Source organism: Myodes glareolus, chromosome 9 (assembly GCF_982192425.1).
Source record: "Myodes glareolus chromosome 9, mMyoGla1.1, whole genome shotgun sequence".
In the NCBI taxonomy this organism is placed as follows: domain Eukaryota; kingdom Metazoa; phylum Chordata; class Mammalia; order Rodentia; family Cricetidae; genus Myodes; species Myodes glareolus.
In genome coordinates, this window is record NC_142034.1 from 36,475,883 (window position 1) to 36,501,468 (window position 25,586).

General features: G+C 39.2%; 1 protein-coding gene across 2 annotated transcripts in view; it reads left to right on the top strand.

Annotated features, from left to right (window-relative positions):
• The window catches only part of Brip1 (BRCA1 interacting DNA helicase 1), a 126,564-nt gene that overhangs the window by 25,548 nt on the left and 75,430 nt on the right, over window positions 1-25,586 (top strand). Inside the window, exons 7-9 of one of the 2 annotated variants that reach the window (XM_087910144.1) lie at window positions 13,768-14,058; window positions 19,097-19,318; window positions 21,880-22,079. In XM_087910144.1, the coding sequence (XP_087766270.1) occupies window positions 13,768-14,058; window positions 19,097-19,318; window positions 21,880-22,079 (713 nt within the window). The remainder of the gene's footprint in view (window positions 1-13,767; window positions 14,059-19,096; window positions 19,319-21,879; window positions 22,080-25,586) is intronic. The other variant, XM_087910145.1, reaches the window with a different exon arrangement.

Here is a 25,586-nt window from a genome sequence, read left to right on the forward strand (position 1 = left end):
AGTTGAGTAATACTGAGAAAGCACCAGGAATTTTTAGCTGTTTTTGCATTTTAGTGTGTACTATATGTTGACTTTTATCATATTTTTTTTTATTTTTATAAAATTTATAGTTTGTAGATTTTTTTTATTATTTGATATAGTATGATCATAGTAAATACTTAAAACTCAAATTTTTGCTTGCCTAGTTTTACACATGCATTTTGATGTTTTCCTTTTTGTATGGTTTATGGCTGTGACATGATGGCTTATTGGGCTAATTATACTGATGCTCGTTGTTATAAAGAATTTTTTCTTTTTGTTTGTGTGTGTGTGTTGGAATAGTTTACATTCATTTAGACATCTGTTATACTTTGCTCTTTAGCAGCAGAGTTGAGGGCCAGACTTGCTGCCACACCTCATACTAGTACTTGGGGGTTCTAGGGCACACTGGCACATAGTGCGACTCTATCTCAATCAAAGAAAAACAGAACAAAAGTAGTAGTGTCTACAGCCCATAAAACCCAAAGTATTTGTTCTTTGCCCTTTAGAGAAAATATTGCCAACTCACCAACTCTTCCAGTCTGTTTCAGTCTTAGTAATTGAAGCCAGAAGTTACTGGCTTCACAGAGATCTGCCTGATTCTGCCTCGTGAGTACAGGGATAAAAAGGTGTGTGCTACCAAATATGACAAGGTAAATTTTTTTTAAGATTTAATTTTTATTTTCATTTATCTGTATGTTTGTATGCCATGTGCCTGTGGGAGCTAGGAATCAAGCTTGTGTCCTGGAAGAGCAGAAAGCAATGACAACGGTTGAGTCATCTCTCTAGTCCCAAATGCAAATTTTTGCAAAACCCCTAGGGAAAGACCAAAGGCCAATATCCAGGATAAGGAAGGAATTTCTCTGGATCACAAAGGTTGCTCTTGGCTGGAGAATGAATGTACTTTGACTACAACATTCAGAAGGACTCTTTGTCATTTTGTGTTGAGACTTTATGATCATACACCACTCATAAGAAGAATGAGCTCATGACAAAGATGCTTGGGTTGGCTGCCCTAAAACCCTTAAAGGTACCTGAAAACGGCAGTATTAGTCACCTTGGATGAGCGTGCCCTTCTTATGACCAATCACTTTGACAGACATTATGGAGACAATCTTATCTGACTTACTGCCTCAGTGACCCAGAAGACAAATGAATGTGTGTGAGTTAAAGACCAGGTACTGACAAGAAAGCCAAACCAAACCACAGATGTACTCAGTGTGTGTTGGCAGGGCTAGGTGTCTGAGGGAACATGACAGCCTCCTCCTCTATCTCTTCAGCTAGCATACATTTTTTTCCATGGATGTCCACGTTACCCCAAACAAGAAGCCCACAAAGGATAGCAAACTGGCATTGGGCCGGGTGGCGCACAGATGCAGACTCCTCCTGAGATCCTGCGTGAGGCCGAGAGCCTGTGTGCATTACTCACTGTGTTCTGCATTTATGAAGTGTAATTCTTTGTTGTTGGAAATGTCTAGGAGATTCTGCAGCTATTCCTGTGAGTCCCAGTGATCAGAAAAAGAGGAAGCCTTTATATTTACAGCACAAGGGCCGAAGCTGGCAGAGAGTAGACAGTGGAGAATGGCCTTAGAATGACCCATGAAGTGAAGAAGCAGAAAGAAACTTGAAATTCTGTGCTGAAAATGAACAACAGAAGTTAAATACAGAAAAGCACTCCAGAAAGCTTTTGTGCAGATCTTGATCATGAATTAAAGTTCTCTGTCTCTGTTAGAGTGAACACACACTGCTCTGGGGTATGCTGAAGAAGCAACGATGTGCTCACAAACTTCAGTATTGAAAAGACAGTAGTCAGTAGGCTGACTGTAGCAACTTAAGAAAAAACAAGATGTTAACATTTCGAAGTTTTGTGATAAATGCATCTGTTGAGCATCGTTTTTGATGATTAAAATTTGACACCGGAACAAATCTGTAACTGCCGATGAAGCGTCCCTGTTTTGATGTTGTGACCCAAATATAAAATGCCGATTTATAGCTGACGAAGTAGCCGTACAGGGACCAAGAGTGCCCAGGACAACTCTGCTGGGTTGTGCTGACTTGCTTGCTGTGACAGGCTGCAGCCTATATCTACGCTGTTTAAAGGAGTGAGTTTCTTCCCAGTCTGTCATTACAACAGAAGGACACAGATTGTCAAGGATGCTTTCACTTCTTATCCCAGTGGTTTGTGCTCATTGTAGGGAAGCTGGCTTGGATAACAGCTATGACTATTTCCGTTAATTAAAATCGCTTAGTTATGCTAATTACTTTTTAGGTGCGTGATGTTCTCATCTGGCTAATGGAAAATACATTGAATAGTCAGATGTTGAGCCATCCATCATTAGAGAAGATTTTGTTGGGGGAAGGCACTGTGTTAGAGGTTTGTGTGTGGATGATAACTAATTTTCAATGGCCATAATAGAAGCAAAACAGTTTTGTGTGTATGTATACATGTACACCTGCAGATATGTGTGCATGTGTGTGTCATTTGTTTTGTGTAATCTACCTTGATTATTGAGACAGGGTGTCTCTGTTGTCCTGGTGCTCTCAGATTAGGCCAGGCTGGCTGGCTCGGGAACCCTAGGAATCCTCTTTGCCTCAATCCAGAACTGGGATTCTGTGTACACTCTTACCATGTCCATCCTTATCATGTGGATTCTAGGGATCAGACTCAGGTCCTCACTCTTCAAAAATCAAGTACTTTGCCGATTGAGCTGGCTCCCCAGCCCACAAAATTACTGTGTATAAATTCTGTTGATAGCATTTTGGTCTGAATGTGCAAGATGACTTTATAGAATAGTATTGTTCTCTTATTTAATTTAAAAAGATTCAGAATAGGGGTGTGAGAGATGGCTTAACAGTTAAGCACTTTGCTATTCTCAGCACCCACATGAGGCTTATAACTGCCTGTAACTTAAGTTCTAGGAGATCTGCTGTCCTCTTCTGTTCTCTGCGGGCTCCTGCATGTGTGTTGCGTACATGCAAACATGTAGACAAAACATTCATACACAGAAAAATTATAATATTGAAATATAAAGTAGAAAATAAAAACACTTCTAGTCTTGTGGGGTAGTATTTTTAAATACTTTTGAAATGTATACAGGTGTGCATGTCAGATGTACATTTGGATCAATTTCTACAAACTAAATGCACACAGGTCTTTTTATCATTATTTCTCTGTTCCTGTGTGCTTTCTTTGCCTTATTTGAATCTTCCTGTACTTTGGTAGGTATTGAGCATGTCTAGTCTGTGCTAAGCAAGATCTGATCTACACCCTAACGTTGATTGTTGACTTTAGAACCAAGATGACTCAGAATGACATTTCTTACATCAGGAGGCATATGAAACAAATTTATTTTACTGTTGTTTCTGTATTGTCTTGATGTAGGGTCTCTCTAGTCTAGGCTTGTCTAGAACAGGCTGGCTTTAGACTTACTCTTCTGTGTTAGAAGTGTGAACATGAGCGCCCGGCTTGTTACAGCACTGTTGATGCTGAGTTAACCACTTGGTCAAAGCTTTCGTAATTGATGGTTAATCCTGGATAACTTTGGTTTTTTGAGATAGGGTTTCTCTGTTTAACAGCCCTAGCTGTCTTGGAACTAGCTCTTGGAGAACAGGCTGGCCTCAAACTCACAGAGATCCTCTGCCTCTCGAGTTCTGGGATTAAAGGCGTGCGCCACCACTGCCCAGCCCCTGGGTGACTTTTTAAAAATGTTTGTTTATTTCAAACCAGGATCTCACTATGTATGCCTTGCTGACCTAAAACCCACGGTCTTCTGTCTACCTCTGCCTCCCAGATGCTGGGATTAAAGTCATGTGCCAACACACATGACTATTTCATGTGTATATATGTGTGATTGCAAGTATGTATGTGCACTAGGTGCATGCTGGTGTCCGAGGAGGCCAGAAGAAGGTGTCAGATACCTTGGAACTGAAATCATAAATGGTTGTAAGCCACTCAGTGTGGTTCTAGGAACCAAACTTGGGTCCTCTGCAAGATCAGCAAGTGCATCCTGCTCTTCCATAGCTGCTGATCCATCTTTGCAGTCCTGTAGTGATCTTTGAGACTATGTAATTATTTTATTTCCCCAACAGCTTTTCACTCAATGATTTTGTTGGTGGTGGTGGTGGTGGGGTTGTTGTGTTTTGACACAGTCTTACTCTATAGCCCTCACTGTCCTGGATCTCACTTTTAGTCTATGCTGGCCTCTAACTCACAGGGATGTTCCTGCCTCTGTCTCCCAAGTGCTGGAATTATAGGCATGGGCCACCATGCCAGCTTGCCCAATATTTTAACATTAGTTTAGGCCACTTGCCTCAGTCCCTTAATCAGTTGTGAGAGCTGCAAAATGGTGAGTTTAGAAACTTACTCCACTTAAAATACATAGCAGTCCTCTGTAAAGAAAAATTTTATTTTTCACTTTCTTTTTAGATAAGATCTAATGTATTCAGCCTAGCCTCAAATTCCTGATCATCTTGCTTTTAATTCCCTGGTTCTGGGATTATAGATGTGAACTACCATGCCTGGCTTTTTGAGATCAAGTCTGGCTGTGTATTCCATGATGTCCTTGAATTTGGAATCTTTCTGCCTTAATCTCCCAAATGCTGGGTTTATAGGCTTGTGCCACCATTCACGCCAGCTTTTTTTTTTTTTTAATACCTCAGGTATTTTTCCTGAAGTCGGTCAGTGGGGCTCATCGCTCTTTCATTATTGCTACGATTGTATCTGCATATAGTGCTATCAGAAGTTCTACGTTATAACAGGCTGATCTTTTCGGTATGTTTGTTAAACTGAGACCTTTCCTCGCACGAATTTTTCTTATGTAAGCTTAGATAAAACTTATCCTACTCTGGATCTTTTTCGATTAATTCTACTGAAACAAGACTTTTCAGAAACTGGGGCTCCTGTGTTGAGGAATTTCCATTTACACTAGGCAAGAAAGAAAACAGTAAGTGGAGAGTAGGGTAACAAACACTCACGGTATCAAGAACCAGCCGTGAAAAGGATCTGTCTTAATGTGCTAGCCCACTGCAGTTTAACATATTGCTTACAACCTTCACAATAGAACGTGAGTGACTTCGGTTACACATTCCAGGAGACTGGCAGTCCGTTACAATCAGAGTCTGAACTTCAGAGCAGGCTAATTTACAGAGATGGGATGAAGAAAGTTGTGGATTTGGATTACACACCCTCACCTGACACTGGATCTGATCCCATACCTGCTGATTGACATCTTGAATGAGCTCTTTGAAGCAAGTTCCAACTTAATTAAAACGTTTGCTTGGTTAGCAGCGATCTGTGAAAGCCTGTGATAAATATTGAATCAGGTTCACCTGCTGGTTGCTGCGAGCGGATAGACAGCTGCTTTGTGCAGTTTAATCATGGAACTGGCCGCAGGGTACTGCTGCTTAATTTTTTTTAAAGCGTGATTGAAAAGGTATGGTTACGTCGCACTCTCTTACTGAAGTGTGTGCTTATGTGCGCGTTTGCACAACAGGCATCCAGTACCTGTTTAGATGGCTTAGAAAGCAGCAAATGGTTGATAGAGTTAACGGCAAGCCTGCTTCTTGTGCCCCACAGCTTGTATTATAATTCTATGTTAATTGGTCTTTCTCTATTGGCTCTTTATATGTGTGCCTTTTTAAAGTAAACCCATGGTCACACAGATGGCCCCAGCTAGACTAAATAGATCACAGAACACAGCCTTAAGTGTGAGAAAGAGGCTGCCAGGGCGAAAGGGAGATAGGAGAAAGCCAGGGACAAGCGTAACCAGGTGTATCGTGCACACGAGTGAAACTGGCTCCAGTCCTTAAGAGGGCTTCCTGGTCTTTGAGAGCTCAGTTCCCAGTACCGGGATCAGGCAAGGCACAGCAGCCATGACACCCGTTCCACGGACACCCTTCTCTGCCCTCCTCAGGTGTCACACACACACACACACACACACACACACACACACACACGGGGCAGATGTTTATAAGCACACAAGCACAGAGATAAAAATAATTCTTAAAAAGGGAAAGGGAAAAGGGTTTTGTATTTTTTACTCGGTTAGATGGTAAGATTTAAGGTTTTGAATTTAACTTCCATATATTTAGTGGATTTTGCAGTGACTTGAGGAATTCCTTCTGTCTTTCCGATCTGTAAAGTAGAAGCGTTTCAAGGCTTTTAGCCTTATGTCTTATTAGATAATTAATGAATATTAAAACTGAGATGAGTTTAAAAGCATGGTCGAACCTCTATGAAATTATCTTCTTTTGACTAGCACCTTGTTTATTCCTGTGTGAAATAACTGTGTATGGCCAAGCTGCTTATCAAGGGAGTGCTGTTGCCGTTTTATTTCCACTATAAAATCAGACAAATTTTGGAATAAAGCCCTCACCCAAATTAGTCATAGTTGTTTTTGAGCTCCTGTTATGGAATCTCTACTTTAAAACTGATTTCTAAAGCTGGAGAAATGACTCAGCCGTTAAGAACACTTGATTGTTCTCCTGGAGGACCCGGGAGGAAGGACCTAGTACGTGGCTGCTCATAACTGTCAGTTCCAGGCCATCTGACACCTTCACACAGACATGCAGGTAAATCACTATTTCACATAAAATAAGAATAAAGAAATCACTAAAAATTAAAAATAAACTGATTTCCTGGCACAGCATGGGTGGTGCACATCTTTAACCCTGCTTCTTGTGGGCAGAGGCAGGCAGATCTCTTTGAGTTTGAGGCCAACCTGGTCTACACATAGTGACTTTCAGGCCAGTCAGGGCCTCACAGTGAGACCTTGTCTCAGAAAAAACAAACAAACAAACCACGCACACAAAACAAAAACAAAATGCCCTCAGTAGGATTATCTTGAATTTCTGAGCCTTCTGCTTCTCTCTCTCAAGTTGCACAGTTGCAGGGCTGTGTGCTGGGAGTTGAACCTAGAGTTTTGTCTATGCTAGGCAAGCACTCTACCCACTTAACCACTTCTCCAGTCCTGTCTCCCCAGATATTGCTTATCAATGTGACTATTTACTAGAGTAGTCTTTTCTAATTCTCTACTTAAAGTTTCATATTATCTCTACTTTCAATTTATTTGGAATTTTATGGAGAGAATTACATTTAGGTCATATTCAACTTGTTCAACATTGCTATGTTGTATATATGTTCGTACATAAAATTCTAGTTCATTTTTGTATATGTATATATTTTCATTTATACACATAAAATAACAATAAATAAATACATCCCTTTCCAAAGGGGGTGGGTGGATGTAGAGGTGTGTTCCTATAATACCAGCATTCTGGAGGCTGAGGCAAAAGGATCAACTTTGGGACCATTTTGAGTTACATAGAGAAAGTTCAGTGACCCTGTCTCAAACAAAAGTTTTCTCACATTTGAATCACATGAATCTTTCTTTTCTTTCTTTCTTTCTCTCTCTTTCTTTCTTTCTTCCTCCTCCGCCTCCTCCTCCTCCTCCTTTTTTTTTTTTTTTTTTGAGATAAGGTTTCTGTATATATCCCGGGTTGTCCTGGATGGAACTCACTAAAATTCAGATTCACAGAGATCCACATGCCTCTTCCTCCTGAGTGCTGGGATTAAAGGTGTCCAGTGTTGTTTTTTTTTTATTTTCTTATATAAGACCTTGTAGCCTGAAAAGCCTGAAATCTTTATTCTCTGACCCTCGATGAACAGTGTTTGCTGACTCTTGCTGTAAACAGTCTCTTAGTGGAAAGAGCTCACCTCCCGCTTCTTTGTTGTTCTTAACACGGATCTTGATAGAAAGTATTTAATTCAAATAACAAGTTTTAAGTAATTTTTATGAATTTAGTTATATAGTTTATCCTAGGTATATTTTGTAATTGCATCAGAAAAATAATGTGCACAGAAGTAACCAGAAACAGTTCCTTAATTCATGAAACTGGTATTGATAAACTCTCCAGACTGCTGCTTTTAGGACAATTAAAGAGAGAAGCCCTCTTTGTGGATGAGGTTGGGTGACCCTTGTCATTGTCTTCTACTTGGCTTTGTGGAAGCAAGGATTCTAATGTCTCTTGGCTGAATGGATGGATGAAATGGGATACTGAGTGTGAAGTGCCTCATGCCAGGGCAGTTTTATTAGGTGGTAATTATTAATATTGAATCTTAGATATGTATTTGTTGTTCACAGCTAAAGTGGCTCACATATTAGCATAACTTCAAAAAGTAGTAAACTATCCTGTGCTTTTGCTTTTAAAGAGTAGTCATTTGATTTTTTTTTAAAGTTTATTAATTTATAAAAGTTTCCATTTCCGCCCCTCCTCCCAACACCCTCCCACTCCCCCCATTCCCTTTCCTCCTCCCTCTCCATCCCTAAGAGCAGTCAGGGTTTCCTGCCCTGTGGGAAGTTCAAGTTCCTCCCTCCTCCCTCCAGGTCCAGGAAGGTGAGTATCCAAACAGACTGGATCCCAAAAATACAGTATATGCAGAGGAAACAAGTCCCAGTGTCATTGTCAATGGCTTTTCAGAAAGACCCCGTGCCAGCCACATTCGGAGAATCCGGCCACATTCAGAGAATCTGGTTGGATCACATGCTCGTTCAGACCCAGTCCATCTGGCCTTGGTGAACTCTCATTAGATCAGTCCCCTTGTATCAGTGGGTGAACGCACTCCTCATGGTCCTGCCTTTCTTGTTCATATTCTCCCTCCTTCTGCTCCTCATTTATACCTTGGGGGCTCAGTCCAGTTCTCCAATGTGGGTCTCTGTCTCAATCTCCATCCATCAACAGGTGAAGGTTCCCTCTGGTCTTGCCTTCTTTGCTCATGTTCTCTTTCTTTCTGCTTCTCGTTTGGACCTAGGGAGTTAAGTCCAATGTTCCAATGTGAATCTCTGTCTCTATCTCCATCCATCTCCAGATGAAGGTTCTATGGTGATATACAAAATATTCATCAGTATGGTTATGGGCCAAGGTCGGTTCAGGCACCCTCTCCTCTGTCCAGAGAACAATCTGGGGATCTCTCCTTGGACCTGGGATCCCCTTTATAATCAAGTCTCTTGTAAGCCCTAAAATGACTCCCTTAGTTGAGATATATACTTCCCTGATCCCATATACATCCTTCCTCCCTCCTCCCCATCCCAATCCCCTGAGCTTTCCCCATTCCTCCCCTACTCCCTTCTCTCTAACCCTCTCCCCTTCCAACAACCCCTCACCCCCCCATGCACCCGAGGTTACCTGGCACTCTTATCTACTTCCAATCTCCAGGAGGATAACTACATGATTTTCTTCAGGTTCACCTTCTTATTTAGCTTCTCTAGGATCACGAATAAAAGGCTCAAAGACCTTTAACTATGGCTAGAATCCACATATGAGTGAATACATACCATATTCCTCTTTTTGGGTCTGGGTTACCTCACTCAGTAAAGCGTTTTCTATGTCCATCCATTTGCATGCAAAATTCAAGATGTCAAGTCATTTGATTTTTGAAGTGTGTTTATTGTGCTTATATCACTTTAAATTAGAACTGGAGTGTCCGTCGGGCTTTAAAACTGTGAGATTAGGTTAAGTAGTTTGGGGACACTGTGTCATGGTCCTCCAATGGAAACAGTTTAAATTAGACTTACACACTCAGTGAATAAGTTGTGCAAAGAAACGTGAGTTGCTGTACTTTAGGAGTTTGTAGTGGGTTGGGAAAAATGAAAAGAAGGAGAAAGAGTGGAGAAAAAGAACGTGCAAGCACACACGCACGTTTCCGGACTGAGTCTCAGTCCGGACTCTTCAGACTTGCTGTGCAGTGAAGGAGACCCTTGAATTCCTGATCCTCTTGCCTCCACTCCCCAAGTGCTGGGTTACAGGTGTATGCCTCCACACCTGGCCTAAATATTTATTTTGTTCAGAATGAATTTGTTCTTTTTGGTCTACTTTGAGGATCCCATCCATTGTCACCTTTTAGCAGTGACATGATACCCACAGTAAGTAACAGAGTAACCTGAGGACTTCAGTCAGAATGTCGTGATAGAATTTGCTTCCATTTTCCCTGTGATCCTGTTGGTAGATAGTTCAGTATGCGCAACATTGACTGATGTCGTTTGGTTCCTGCCTTGCTGTAGATAGTGTAATTAATTTGTTTCCTAATTTCCTTCTCTAAGAATATTTCATGACCCTTCTCATTTTATTTTTCAATAAGTAGGCACACTGTTTCACAGGGAGTGTGCCGGGAGAGTGTGGAGAGGGCTTTGACCCTTCAGCAGCTGGTGTTCTAGTGCGCTACACTCGGGGTTGCTCCTCCCAGCTCTGTACAAGGGGTAGTAGAGGACGCAGCAGCTGGTCTTTCTCTCAAAACCAAAGCTTCTACTTTTCTCCTCTTTCATAGAGTTTAGGTACATCTTTATACAACAGGACAAAAGAAGAACTAGAAGTCATTATTAAACACGTGGAAAATTTTCTAAATATTCTTGGTTGCTAGCTTCCCAAGGACAGTGTTGGCCATTATAGAATTGAGAGGCCTTTCTGAGCAGGTGACTCTTGTCCCGTCTACCCGTGTCCCCTGTATTATTCTTTAAGATGATACTTTGCTTTTGCTGCTATGCATGTTGGATGTTCTTGCCTTCCGTTGAAGGGAAGCTAGGTTTTTTTTGTTTGTTTGTTTGTTTTTAATTTTTGAGACAGGGTTTCTCTGTAGTTTTTGGTTCCTGTCCTTGAACTAGCTCTTGTAGACCAGGCTGGCCTTGAACTCACAGAGATCCGCCTGCCTCTGCCTCCCAAGTGCTGGGATTAAAGGCGGTGGTGGATCACCGCCTGGCCGGGAAGCTAGTTTTTAGACATGAAGAGGAAGCTGCCATTTTTACAGAGCTTGATCAGAACTCACTACCATTTACAAGTTATAAAGTTGACAAGTTTTGGGGATCGTGTGTTTTACCTGTTGGCCTTTAGTATATTGGATGAAAGTCAATAGTTTTAAATTTTATTTTGTAGTGTCCTGATGAAAATTCTATACATTTAAGGAATATATGCAAAAAACAACCACCCTATGAAAAACAAACCTGTCAACAGGAGAAATAGTTACCAAGAGAGGCAAAGTTGCCGGATTTTATTCATCTGACTGCTTCAGTACTTCTAAGTCCAAAGGTTTCAGAGAAAGGCCGTAAAGTCACAGCTTATTCACGGGTCAGGGTACATTCTTATCTCCTCTCCTTGCTGTGTCCAGATCCTATCTTGTGTTTTCTTTCAGCATTGGAAGTTAATCATTTTGATATAAGCAGTTCCTTTTTGTTATTAGATAAATGCTTATTTAAAAGCTTTTCTTCTGGTGTCATATCACTTTTCTATCTTCAAATATGATTTTCTCAGATCTTCTAAGTAGTGACCTCTATGGGAAACCACTGTGGAGGTAATTATTCTTTAGTAGTGCACAGGAGCAAGGCGTGACTGTCTTAATTTCATTCTCATTTTTTCCTTGTGTAACTACTGTCCTCTGAAGGCATCTACCTTGACTTCATAAATACATATTTTTTTCAATTCACTTTAAAAGTTAACAAACAAAGCATATTTCATATGAAAATATCTATGGCCTATACTTTTCTGAATTAATGGTGTAGAAATTGGTGATATTAGATAAATTGGTGCAATAGATAAATCTATTGCAGTTAAAAACATTTTAGTTATGAATTTTTGTTAGTAGAGCTACTACATAACATTTTAAGATGAGAACTGATTTATTGATGCCAAATTCACCCATCTTGAAATGTAAAATTTTGAAATCAAAATAGCAAGTTGTAAAACTATATGGTAGTGTTTCCATTTTATTTGGAAATAATTATATGAAAGGTATGTTTGTATATCTGTGAAGGTCTGTAAGTTAAATACTAAAGTATTTGTGAAAGTTGATTTTATATATATATATATATTTCTGTACTTTTCTTTTTTTGAAAGGGAATCAGAAAAAAGGAGGACTTAAAAGAAGCTAGTGGTAAATATTGAGTGAAATTAATGTTGAAAAGTATTCCCTCAAAAAGGAGTTTGCTAAGCCTTGAGAGCCATTCTAGTGAACTATTTTTAGGGTTTTATATAATGTATCTATATAGGACAAAATGATTTAATGGGTCCTACCAGTCTGATTGTCCAGCAAATTCAACAGCATTATAGGAATCAAAATAGTGTAATTGAGTAAACAGTCTGTAGATATGAAAAAGTACCTGTAGTTATCTTAGCTTCTCAGTACGTTAGTTAATTAATATGATCACTACAGAAACCAGAAAAACAATTCAGTGCAAATATCATGATATAATTTGCATTCCATTTTCTCTGTGAGTATAAGTTGTTAGATATTGCAACATATGTAACATAAACCACAAGTCAGCTGTTTCCTGCTTCACTGTTGACAAGGGCCCCATTCATAACTCTTCTTTTATCCTTTCAGTGAATAAGTAATTATTCAATATAGAAGGCAGGATATTTGGAACTGGCTCTTTACTGTGGCAGCACTCTGTAATGAAATCCGCTGTTACTGGCAACCTGAGAGGGGAATGTAACAATTCCAGCATGACTGTAACTTTATCTGCTTTGACTGAATGTTTATTTGGCACATCAGTGAACCTTTTATCCCAGTGAGTGACAGCCCCAGAAGGGTCACATTTACATCCATTCTATCATGCATTGTAATATTTAATGGTGGACAAGGCTGAGCGAGACTAGGAGTAATTTGAACTTACTTTTCCACTGAGCAGAGGCTAAAAGACAGCTTGATCTCCAGCATTGTGGTGTAACATACTATGACTTATCATTTGTTTATGAAGGCTAATCTTACTGATTACAATTTTTTAATGCAGTAAGTAGAGTATTTGTCCTACCGGACCGAATCCTTGCAGTGTGAAGTCTTTTCCATGAGTGTGCCGCTCCCCCTTTTCCTCAGTGCTTGGTTCACAGCATTTCTCTGAAATGAGGCTTCATTCTGTCTCATCTGGTGGGGGAATTGAAGTTCTGAAGGGGATATTTGTTAAGAATCTGTGAGCTCTCATAGATTAAACTTGCAAGAAAGGGGGTGGGGCAGAATTCAGAGGTGGGAATTAAAATCGGGTGAAGTTTGGACTACTCTTGAGGTTCCATTGCTGAGTTTAAAGAGATAGTTATGTGATTTCATTTGCGATACTGAATGACTTGAGAGCTTGTCCAGGATGAGCTATTTTAGTAACAGTTTTTCTGGTGGGTTTTGATTTCACACATGTAATTGGATTTCAGGCATACTTGTTCCATTCAAGCAGCCTGTTTTCACTCACTGTTAAATGTTGATATTTCTGTATTCATTTTCATTCCTTTGTTAGGGAAGAGTTTTCTGTACTTATTTTGTAGTGGTGCTTAAGATTCAACTTCTTATGTCTATTCTTTTGTTAACCACATTTCAAATACCTTTTAAAAATAGAATATTTGAGCCGTGCTATGGGAAAAACTATCAGTTCTATAATGTCACAATGGCCCAAGAGAAATGAAATGATCTTCCAATCTGTCATATCATTTTAAAACTACAATTTTATAAAAGAGAAATGTTAAGAAGTACTTTAAATATTTGGAATTGAATATGTCGGAAAGAATGCAAAGATGGAGAAGCATCGTTTATAACTTGGAGAAGATAGAGAACTAATTTGTGTGTAGTGTGTGGTTTCTTCTTCAGTGGTGCATTAGAGGCTACTCTCTGAAAGCTTCTTGAACCTTTAGGATTCATTACTTAAGGGCTTTGATTCTGAGAGGTGGTACAGTGTTTGTTGTGGTGGCCCAGACATTTTCTGTTTTCTTTCCTTGTTTCAGCTTGATGGCCACTGCTCTAGGTGCTGCTGTTCTACTAAACAAGGAAACAGTGAAGACTCTGCAGATACTATTAGGAAAGATCACGGGGGACAATCCAAGAGACCCAAAATTTATTTTGGGACACGCACACACAAGCAGATTGCTCAGATTACTAGAGAGCTCCGGAAGACAGCTTACTCAGGGGTCCCAATGACTATTCTTTCCAGCAGGGACCATACCTGTGTTCACCCTGAAGTAGTGGGTAACTTCAACAGAAATGAAAAGTGCATGGAACTGCTGGATGGAAAACATGTGAGTAAGATTGCTTTGATGTGGAGAAAAGAAATAAGGCTGAAGAGATTAGAACTTCTTGGTGCATGGTGTGTATATTTATATACTTACCATTAGATAATATGAAAATCAAATTAATTACTATTTAAAGATATTACCGTAAGAAAATTTTAATTCACATTTAAACTGATAGATTCTGATTTTAAAACTTATAAATAAAATTCCGTGATATTAATTTCTGTTGTATTGAGATGTACATCTTTTTCTTTTAAATCTTTCTACCCAAAGTAGTTGAACATGAGTGATGTCTGATGAAGGCATAAAATGTTATAAGAATCTTATCTAATGAGATCTAATCAGCATATTTTATATATTTAAAAACTTCAAAATAAGAAAATTTAAACTGAGCAAATTTGGAAATTTTTAATGTTGAAATGCATGATTATTTATTTTATAGTTCTAATTAGTACAATTTTTTTAAAAAAATTGTGGGATTGTTTAGTTTAAAACCATGTATAACATGTAAAACATGTAAGACATGTTATACATGGTTTTAAACTTTTCCAGGGAGATTGGAGTGGTATGAATTCTTAGGTTGGGTGGAGTGAGGGAAGACATGCTGTTGTAAATACCGTTTAATCCTGGGCAGGATTATTTTGGAAGTCTGCATTTGTTGTAGCTAATTTGCTTGAAAATTGAAGTTGTAAGTATGAGATTGTTCTCCGACATAGCCAGTGAATCAGTATATAAAATGAGCAATGATGTAGACTTTGAAATTTTTTTTGTCTTTCTATTATTTTATCAAAGTTGATTCTACACAAAAGCCTATGAATAATAGCTCCAAAAGTTTTGTTTCATTGATGGATCCTCCTCCTGTATAATATGAATAAATTAGGTTTCATTGTTTATTTTTTTATTTTAACCAGATGAGAGTTTACTTGGGTTTTTTTTTAATGCCTATTCAAGTCATATTTTAGTAGCTATTTAACTTTATGTAGTCAGAGACTGACTGTACAGTGAAAGTGAGGAGCAAGTGTAGTGGACAGGCTTGAGTGACTGTTCAGAGCAAAGAAGGAAACAGAATCATTCAGTCAGAATCACTGCTGAAATTCCGTAGTCGTATTTGTTGCCATTCAGTTCCTTCTGACTAGCTGAAGAATGACGTGGACTCTCTTACTGTGTGTGTTTACAGGGTGCTCAAGGAATAGGGTTTTGCGGTAAACTGCAAATGCCTCCATGAGTTACTGACTGCTCTGCTAAACTTAAGTGCTGTCTGCCATTGCCATTACATATTTTTAAAATCTTTTTTCACTTGTTCTTGACAAAAATTATGCATTTGTAGGAAATATATAAGTTAAAATATATTGGTGAAAGCAATGAAAAATTTTAAAGCAGATAGTCTTATTTTGTATAATAGTCTAGAATCCTGCAGTACTGTTTGCATTTGATCTTTATGCTCAGAAGTTTCAATCATGTAATAAGACAGTTCGGTAGACTTGGATGCTCAGAACTTCCCACTGGCTTGAAATGAACAGCTAGTTTGTTTTTGCACATTAGAGATGAAGTCAACAGAGAGAGCTGCTTGTGGCGTGCTGTCTCCCAGCTCCGTGTCAGACTGCTTACCTCCCGGGTATACACAAGCGTTCATTTCTTGTTCCCAAGCCCTCAGAGTAATTTGGTATTGTAATGAGGGCCAATTACAAAGTTACCATAGGTGTCTGTGTTTACTGTGGCTGATTTACCCAGGAGAAATGATAAATAGATAACTGACATTGAGTGAAAAGGGTTTACAGTGTGATAACACTCCCGCCGACAGACTCCCTTCTGGGTTCTGTTACACGGCTAAAAGGGATGAGCTTTGGGCTTCACTATCAGCCTGCGCAGAGCTGTTGTCCTAAGAGCCCTTCAGGTGTAAACTTTCTGATTATTTGGCTTGATCTGAAGGTACATGCGTTTTTGTTCGCGGTCTCTTTTAAAGTGCCACCATACTGGAATAATAGTCGGTTAAAATTTTTCTTTTCGCTTCAATTATGAAAATGAAAATTGAGCCTGGAATGCCAATTCTTTTAAAAATTTTAGATGTAGACGATCTTGTTTTTTAAAAATTCAAACAGCTGAGATGGTTCAGAGGTTAGAAGAACACTGGCTGCTCTTCCAGAGGGTTCAATATCCAACACCACATGGCAGCTCACAACTGTCTGATACCCTCGGTCGACACCAGGTATGCACATACACACATGCAGGCAAAGTAAGAATAAATATATTTTTTTAAAGTATCTGGGTATTGTGATGCACACTGGTGATCCCAGTCTTTTGGAGGCTCGTGCAGGAGTGCAGATTTAAGGGTAGCTGGCTACATAAGACGAGCCTGCTTTCCTCTCACCCTGAAAAGAATAGAAATACAGTCACACGTACGGTAATGCATATTGGTAGATAGAGAAGTCAAAGCTAGCCCAGCATGACACGTCCTCCCCCGTCCTCTGATCCCTCGAGGAAACTTCTGCAAGGTTCTGTGTATTTTGCCAGAATGTTTTTTTTTTTTAAAAAAAGCATTATTTGCTAGAGTATATATGCATATTTATTCTTCAGGCAAGGACACTTTGCACAGGCCTAGTCATAGGTTTACACATTTGGTGACTGTTTTCTCATTATAACATCTCCAGAGAACCTAACAAATAGCACAGTCACTTCAAAGGGTGTGTCATTTGGTTTGTTTTGAAACAAGGTCTCATTATGTAGCTTTGACTGGCCTGGAACTCGATCTGTAGACCAGGCTATCCTCAAACTCAGAGATTCCCCTGCCTCTGCCTCCTGAGTGCTGATATTTAAGGTGTGTACCATTGTACCTGTCCTTAAAAGGGTGTATTTTCTTTAAAATGACTTAACATGTCAGCTGTTGGTCATAGAAGTTGGATTTAGATGAAGTTTTTTGTTTGTTTGTTTGTTTTTTGCTTTTAGACTGTGCCATGTATCTAATTTTTATCATCAGTATACATTGATGATAAAAGTCAGATTTTTTTTGTTTTGGCAAATTTCCCATTATTCAAAGCTTCTAGTACTTTCATTACTCAAGGCTGAGATTTTTGTTGAATTTTTTTTGTAACTTGACTATTAGTTTTATACATTTTATTTGTTCACTTATTTAGCTTATTATTTTAATTAGAAATGTTGCTATGAAGGTCAGTAGACCTTAAATTTTCTATCCTCCTGCCTCAGGCGCCCACATGCTTGGATTATAGTCACCCACTATCATGCTGGGCTAAGTTTATGCATCTTAGATTTTTGTTCTAATGTATGTGTTTGTGATGAGCCTGCCTGCACACTACGTGCATGGAGGCCAGAAGAGGCCTCATGTGCCCCAGAACAGCAGATAAGATGGTTGTGAGCTGCCATATGTGTGCTGTGAACCAAATCCGGGTATTTTGCATGAGCAGTAAGTGCTCTTAACACCGAGCTATCTCTTTTGTCCTCGCTTTTAATCAGTTAAAATTGGTATATGACATATTCATACTTGGAGTGAGTTGTAAAAATTTTAATTTTTAATTAATACTATGTATTTTTTTTTTACTTCCAGCAACATAATAGCAAAGGCATTAATAGATAACATCAAAGAAATAGGAATTACTGTGGATCCTTTGTTGAATGTTCATGTAGGGACTGGAGATTGTAACTCAGTGGTAGAGTGGTTACCCTGGGTGTGTGAAGCCCTGGACTCAGTGTCCAGTACCACACACACAAGGACATTCTTTTTTAAAAAATATTTATTTATTATGTATACAATAGTCTGTCTGTGTGTATGCCTGCAGACCAGAAGAGGGCACCAGACCCCATTACAGATGGTTGTGAGCCACCATGTGGTTGCTGGGAATTGAACTCAGGACCTTTGGAAGAGCAGACAATACTCTTAAACACTGAGCCTTCTCTCCAGCCCAAGGACATTCTTTCAAAGAAACATGACACCTTAGTAGAAATTATAAAAAGAACACATCGAAACAAAGTTTTGTTTTTCACCTTTAAAATAGGCAAAGGTGAGGCCTGGGGAGATGGCTCAGCTGTGCAGTGCTTCCCTTGCAAGCGTAAGGACAATCTAAACGCCCAGTACGAAGGGAACCAGTTCATTTCTGGCATCCTAACTCAGTGTACACATGCGCAACAGTGAAGTGAGATCTTCCTGATAGCAGTTTGTTTTTAGTCTTAATATTGGGCCATTTTATAGAGATGTAACTTTCTATACATGTGTATAGAAGAAATGTGAGAGCCGGGTGTTGGTGGCGCATACCTTTAATCCCAGCAATCAGGAGGCAGAGGCAGGCAGATCTCTGTAAATTCGAGACCAGCCTGGTCTACAAGAGCTAATTCCAGGACAGGCTCCAAAGCTACAGAGAAACCCTGTCTTGAATAATATAATTTGGAATTTTGGGGGTACTTTTGTATTTTATGAATTTTTGTAGTTATTCCTCTTTATTTTTTTCCTTCAAGCTAGTCCCTCTTTTTCTTTCCTTTTCCCCTTTCTCCTCATCTTCCTTTCTTGTTTCCTGACTTCTAATATTGTCACATGGCCTAAATTTGAGAAGAGACAAGAGAGTCAATAGAAATTTCCTCCCTATGCCTGTCATCTAATTCCATTCTAAAAGCAGCAGGAGATACCACCTCTTTGTTCATCTTCCAGGGATGTTTTACGGCTAATGGCACGGCTACATCACACAATTTAAGCATATTTTTCTCATTGATTTTGTGTTGGGTGTTCTCTCTGATCCGGAGTGAACTACTGTAATTTCTTTAAATGGTTTTGGATGTAGCCTCTAATTCCAGCTACTAGGGAGGGTGAAGCAGGAGGATCACTTGAGCCCAAGAGTTCAAAGTCAACATGGGCAGCGTAGTGAGATTCCTGTGTCTTGGCAGGAAGATAAAGTTGTGATTAGAAGTATAGAAGTATTTATTTTCTCTATAGATTATTAGCTTTTGGTTCTAGTAATCTTTTAAAGTTCTGTGATAACCTTACCTTATTTCTTCTATTCCAAAGCTGACTCGCATTTCAGTTATGTCTGTCCATTTTCAGGGAAAGTCCTGCTATTTTTACCATGGTGTCCATAGAATCAGTAATCAGCAGGCACTGCAGTCTCTTCAGAGGATGTCCAAAGCCTGGGACATAGAAGAGCTTGTCGGCCTCGGGAGGAAACTGAAGGCATGTCCCTACTACACAGCGCGGGAGCTGGTAGATGATGCTGACATAGTATTTTGTCCCTACAACTACCTCTTGGACGCACAGATAAGGGAAAGCGTGAGTACCTATGGAGATTAGAAGTTTCCCTACTTAGAGATAAAGGTGATGAGTGTGGAAGCTTTTAGATGTTTATGTCTTTCCCCTCTGTATCGAGTTTACGTAAACAGAGTACTGAACATGTGTTCTATGGTGAATTAAAAGGTGACTTTTTAACCCAGTTATTTTAATTTCCAAGGTAATAAGCAGTTAAGGCTCGAACTGTAGTGTGTTCCTCAGGCTTGAGTGAGTCACCTAGCTGTGACGGGCTGTCTGTGCTTTGTGATGTTTAGTGGTAACCCCGGTTCTGTCTCTGAGATGCCAATACAATCCCTACAGTTGTCACTGTCAGAGATGTCTCTGACATTGCCAAAATGTCCTCATTTCCCCTGTGGAGCCAAATTGTCCCCATTGAAGACCATTATATAACCCTTGTTCTCTCCATTCACGAAGTTAAGACTTATCTAAAAATATTTCTCCTGGTGGTGGGGGAGGGGATATAACTGCATTGAAGGAGCTATGTGAAGAGAATATGTATTGTGAAAGTTGTGCTTTGTGAATTTTTTAGTAGTGAACTTTAAATTTTATTTATTTGCCTGGTTCTTATAGAGATAATAATCACTATTGCCTAAGACAAAGTAAACGATTTGGTATAGCCAGTTACTGCTTTCTTTAGGTGTGACTATGCAGTTCATATTAGCTTTCTGTTTCTTTCTAGGTTTGTTGTTGTTGATACAGGGTTTCATGTAGCTCAGATTAGCCTTGAACTTGTTAAATAGCTGAGGATGACCTTGAGTTTCTGGTCCTCCCGCCTCTACTGCCCAAGCGTCGGGATTACAGGTGCATGCGCTGTACCCAGCCTCTGCGGTGCTAGGAACCAAACCCTGCTAGGCGAGTGCTCTGCCAACTGAGCCATAGCTCCAGCTCTGGCTTTTTAAGCTAAGAATTAATAGGCATTTACATTTTATATATTTTATTTAATTTTTTAATATTATGTGTATGAGTGTTTGCCATAATGTATGCCTCCGTAACGTGTGAGGTGACCGCAGAAGCTAAAAGAAGGTGTTGGATCCCCCATAAACTGAAGTTACAGTTTTGAGCCCTCATGTGGGTGTTGGAATTGAACCCAAGTCCTCTGGGAGAGCATCAAGTGCCCTTAACTACAGAGCCTCCTCTCCAGCCTCAGTAAGGCATTATTTACTGCCATACCATTATTCTCTACTGCTGTACCTTTCATTGGGTAGCTCTTAATTAGGCATCAGATATAACAGTGTTAGTGAGGATAGCCTTCTTAATGTTACTTTTATTCTATCAGTCCCCTGCTTGAAAATATATTTCTTCCTTTGCTGTGGGATAGAGTTCATGTTTTAGTTCCATTTTCAAGATGCTCAGTAGTCTGGCATAGAACTGCTGTTTCAGCCTTTCCCAAAACTCCCAAGTGGATCCCCTGAGTATGCCTTAGAACCGCTCAGGGATTCCTGTGTTTGTTTTTGATTACACCCACTGAAATACTCTACCTCGCTCCTGTCCTCCTCGGAATCCCTCTCTTGAACCTCAGCCTGTGTCTGCCCTCATAATTCTCCTCAGTCTCTCCCAGACTGTGTATGTTATTACTTTCTCAGAATCATTTATTGGAGGTTGCTTTAATAAAATTTTCTTGTTTTATTGCTCAGGATTTTCTATTCCAAGATATACAAACCTAACTTGAAAAGAGCTTAAGAAGAAAGAGTTGGCTTTCTCTTCATTTTGATGGTTTCGTTCTTAGGAAGTCCTTTTCTTGTGGGACCGAAGACAACCGCAGGCAGTTAGCTAAGCTGGAGGAAAGGGCGTGAGCTCGCACGCATCCCCCCAGTCTCTCTGTTCAGCTCAGCTTGGTTGGCATGTCCATTCCTGAATCTGAGCCAATTTCTGACCACAGAAGCTCAGAATACTTTACCTGATGAGCCTGGTTCTGAGCTGTGCTTTACCCTACCTGTGAGAAACATGATGTCACTTGATCTGCAGATTAGTAGACTTACCAGCATCAGCCAGAGAAGAGCAGTCTTCAAAATAAAGTACATGTCGTGGGTCGGACTGTACCACTTCTTGTTAGTTTTTGGGAATCATTGAATCTGCCTTCTTGTTTCCCTTCACAAGGTTTTCTCTTCAGGGATAGGGATGCAGCTCATTTGTTAGAGGGCTTGCATGGCAAGCATGAAGCCCTGTGCTTAGCCACAGCACTACACACACACAAAAGTGGTCGTCAGTGTTAAAATTGTACTGAATGTTCTTTATTGTATAATTGTATACCATCTGTGCAGCCGGTGGTACCGTCATCTATGCTCAGCGGATAGGCACATGTTCATTGAGAGGTTGGTTACCCAGTGTTCTTAGAATGGAAATACGAGTTCTATGGAATAGAACTGGTATCTGGTAGATGTTAGTGCTTCTGAAGTTGTTTTAAGGCTTGAATATTAGTTTTTTAATGTAAATTGCACAAGTAGTATTGGCCTATATTGTGAATTTTTAAACGAAATCTTTTGCCTACTGCTTTTCAATTCATTTTGTCAAATATTTTAATAGAATATTATTTTATCTTACAGATGGATATAAAGCTGAAAGAGCAAGTTGTCATTTTAGATGAAGCTCATAACATTGAAGAATGTGCTCGGGAGTCAGCAAGCTACAGTGTAACAGAGGTTCAGCTTAGGTTTGCTCGGGACGAGCTGGATAGTTTGGTCAACAATAATGTAAGGAAGAAAAACCACGAGCCCCTACGAGATATGTGTTATAACCTCATTAAGTAAGAATTTTTGTCTCTCAGTGTATTTGCATTGACTTTTTGTATTAAAGATATGCTTGATGTCGGGGTTCTTTAAAGTTTGTAAACTTAGGGACCAAAGACAGTGCTTGCTGTTCTTGCAGAGACTTGATTTCAATTCTCAGCATCCACATCTCACAGTTATAATTCCAACTCCAGGGGATCTAATGTCCTCTTCTGATTTCCTTGGGGACCTGCACACATGTGCCATACCTTCACACAGATATATACACATACACATAAGTATAAAATTAAGTTAGTAAACATTGGCTAACCAGGCTATCTGGGAAATGGGTTTTCTTTATCAGTTCAGCTCTTTTTAAAAGCTAGTCATATTTTCTGTCCTATTCAAAAGACTAATGAAAGTAATTGACTACTAAAAGCTAATAATTTCAAGAACCCATTTTTAATTCACTAAAATAATCAAATAACAGAAATTAAGATTTTTAAATTCTGGGTCATAGTCTTTCATTTTAGATTTATTTTGTTTATGTGTATGAGTGTTTTGGTTGCATGTATTATGTAAGTGTACCGCATGAGTGCCTATGTAGGTCAGAAGAGGGCATTGGATCCCAGGGATTAGAGTTACAGACCGTTGTGAACCATCATGTGGGTTCTGGGAATCAAACCTGGGCAAGAACAGGGTCCTAGTTAGAGTTTCTATTTCTGTGATGAAACATGACCAAAAAGCAAGTTGGAGAGAAAAAGGTTTGTTTAGCTTACACTTCCACATTATAGTCATCACTGGAGGAAGCCTGGACAGGAGCTCAGACAGCAGAAACTTGGAGGCAGGAGCTGATGCAGAGCTCATGAGGGAGGGGGTTGCTTACTGGCTTCCTCCCCATGGCTTCCTCAGTCTGCATTCTTATAGAACTCAGGGCCACCAGCCCAAGGATGGCATCACCCACGATCACTAAGAAAGTGCTCTACAGGCTTGCCTGCCTACATCCTGATCTTTTGGAGGCGTTTTCTCGTTGGGGTTCCCTGCTCTCAAGTGACTCTAGCTTGTGTCAAGTTGACATAAAATTGGCCAATATAAAGAGCAAGTGCTCTTAGCTGGTGTGTCAACTCTCCAGTGCCTTAGGGCTTTATTTATTACATCATTCGAGTGTGATTCTGACTTGGTGGGCTTTAATTAAAATTAAAATTAAAGTTTAAATTTTATTAAATTAAAATTAAATTAATTTTATTTAATTAAATAAATTAAATTTATTTATTAAATAAATAAATTAAAATTAAATTAAAGTTTAATTAAAATTAAAGTTTTAGTACTTTAAAAAAATAGGTTTAGTGCAAATTTTACTAAAATTTATTTTAGATAATTTCTCTTTCTTACTTTATTCTAGAATCGTGTTGTCTTAAAAGTTTTCTGACTACATCTTATCGCATGCATTCTGGCATTTTCTGTTTTCTTCATTTTGTACATGGAAAAGTTTAAATGTATAGTCCCATGGTTTGGACGTAATCTATACATATTTAGTAAAAACTACCTTTCATCCCATCCCTTATTTGTTTAGTCCTTGTTCTCCTAAACAAGGTTCTTCAGGGTATTTGTGTGTGTCTATGAATGAGTCAATATAAATAAATTCTCTTGCTTCTCATTTTTTCCCAAATGATGGCATACTATACCTGGTACTTATTTCATTTGACTTTTCATTTGACAGTCTTTTTTGTTCTACCTTGGTGTATGTGAAACGTGATATTTCAAAGTAGTTTTCACTTAACATCGTTCTCAATATGAAAGAAATCAAACACCTTTAAGTCAACTTATAGGTTCCTTTTGTATTAACTACTTATTGAAATTTTTCTTGATCTTTGCTGTGATTCTCTCACTGGTGTATAGAAGCTTGTTGTTTAATAGGAAATCAGCCTTCTGTGTACAGTAAGAGTTGCAAATCCCTTTCCTTTCTCTTTGTGCTACCTGCTTATGTCTTCCTTTGTGATGTGTGTGTATACAGATATATATTAACTATGTTACTTGTTTGTCTCTGTGTGTGGTATGTGTATTGGGGGTACATGGGGAGGTCAGAGGATAACTCTGTAGAGTCGGTCTGTCTTTCCACCGTTCCACGGGTCCCAGGGATAGAACTTGGATTGGCACTATGTCATCATCAGGTGACAAGCCACTTTATCACAGTCTTGCTTGCTTTCTTCATAGTAGCTTCTCCAGGCAGGATTTTGTCATTTCTAGTTCACAGCATAATTTGTAGTCCATAGTTGCTTCTCTTTTTCTCATTTACATTCTTCATCCATCCTGGTGCCGCTGTTCTTGTCAAGGCACCAATGATCTGCCACCAAGTTCAGTGGCTATTTTTCTGTTATCTTGACATCTCAGCAAGGTTAGATATTATTGATAGTCAGCCTCTTGAGAAGTGTTTTTAAAATCTTTATTATTATTGTGTGTTTATTTGACGTATATGTATGCATGTCACGGTAGCGTATATGGGGAAGTCAGAGGACAATTTTTGGGAGTTGGTTTTCTCATTTTATTGTAGGTTTTGCAAGTCAAGCTCAAGTCATTAGGCTTTCATAGCCAATGCTTTATTCATTCATTCATTCATTTGTTCATGCTTTCATTCATTCGTTTGTTCATTTTTAATTAAAAATGTAATTTGTGTGTGAATTTGTGTGTGTGTGTACTTGTGGCAGGACACACAACTAGGCTCACAGGGCAATCTGTAAGAGTCAGTTCTCTCCACCTTGTGAGCTTGAGCCCCAGGAATTGAACTCACATCACCGACTTCGGTAGCAAACACCTTTACCCATTGAACATCTTGTCATCCCTGAAAAGCATTTTTGCCTTAGCTTCTGTGAGGTCTCTGATTTTATTCTTACAGCCCATTCTTCCTCGGTGTTGTTTGATGTCTACTTGTTGGAATGCCAGAGGACCTGGTCCTGGGGCCTGATTTCTTTCCTAGCTCTGTATCCTGCTCAGTCATGTAACCTTGTGACACAGCCTAGAGCAGGGCTTCTTAAAGACTTTGCACTCAGAACCCCTTTCTCCCTTTCTGTCCAATAAATCATGAAGAAATAGTTTAAAACTGTGCTTTGATATTCATATAATTTTATTACTTTGTAAAGACAAAAACAAATTTGTGTGCTAGTAAGGTGAATATGTTTGTTTTTAACATTAAAAATTAAATGTTAGCTAAATATTTGATACTGTAAGATACAGAACATCTTCAACTTTTAAAAATTACTATATTTTATGTGTGTGTGTAGATCCGAGAACAGTTTTCAGGAGTCTGCTCTCTCCTTCTACCATGTAAGTTCTGGGACTTGAACTCAGGTCATTGGACTTGGTCGCAACTAATTCATCCATCTTCAACATTTCTCAGAGTTGATTTTTAGCTGATTTTATAATCATCTATGCCAGGAACACTGTTCCACATGTGTATGTAGCGCTGGATATCCAGTGCCTCAGTTTCTTCTAGCTCCTCAGATGGCAGAAGTGTATTTAACAGCGTTTCAGAAGCTAGAAATCATGTC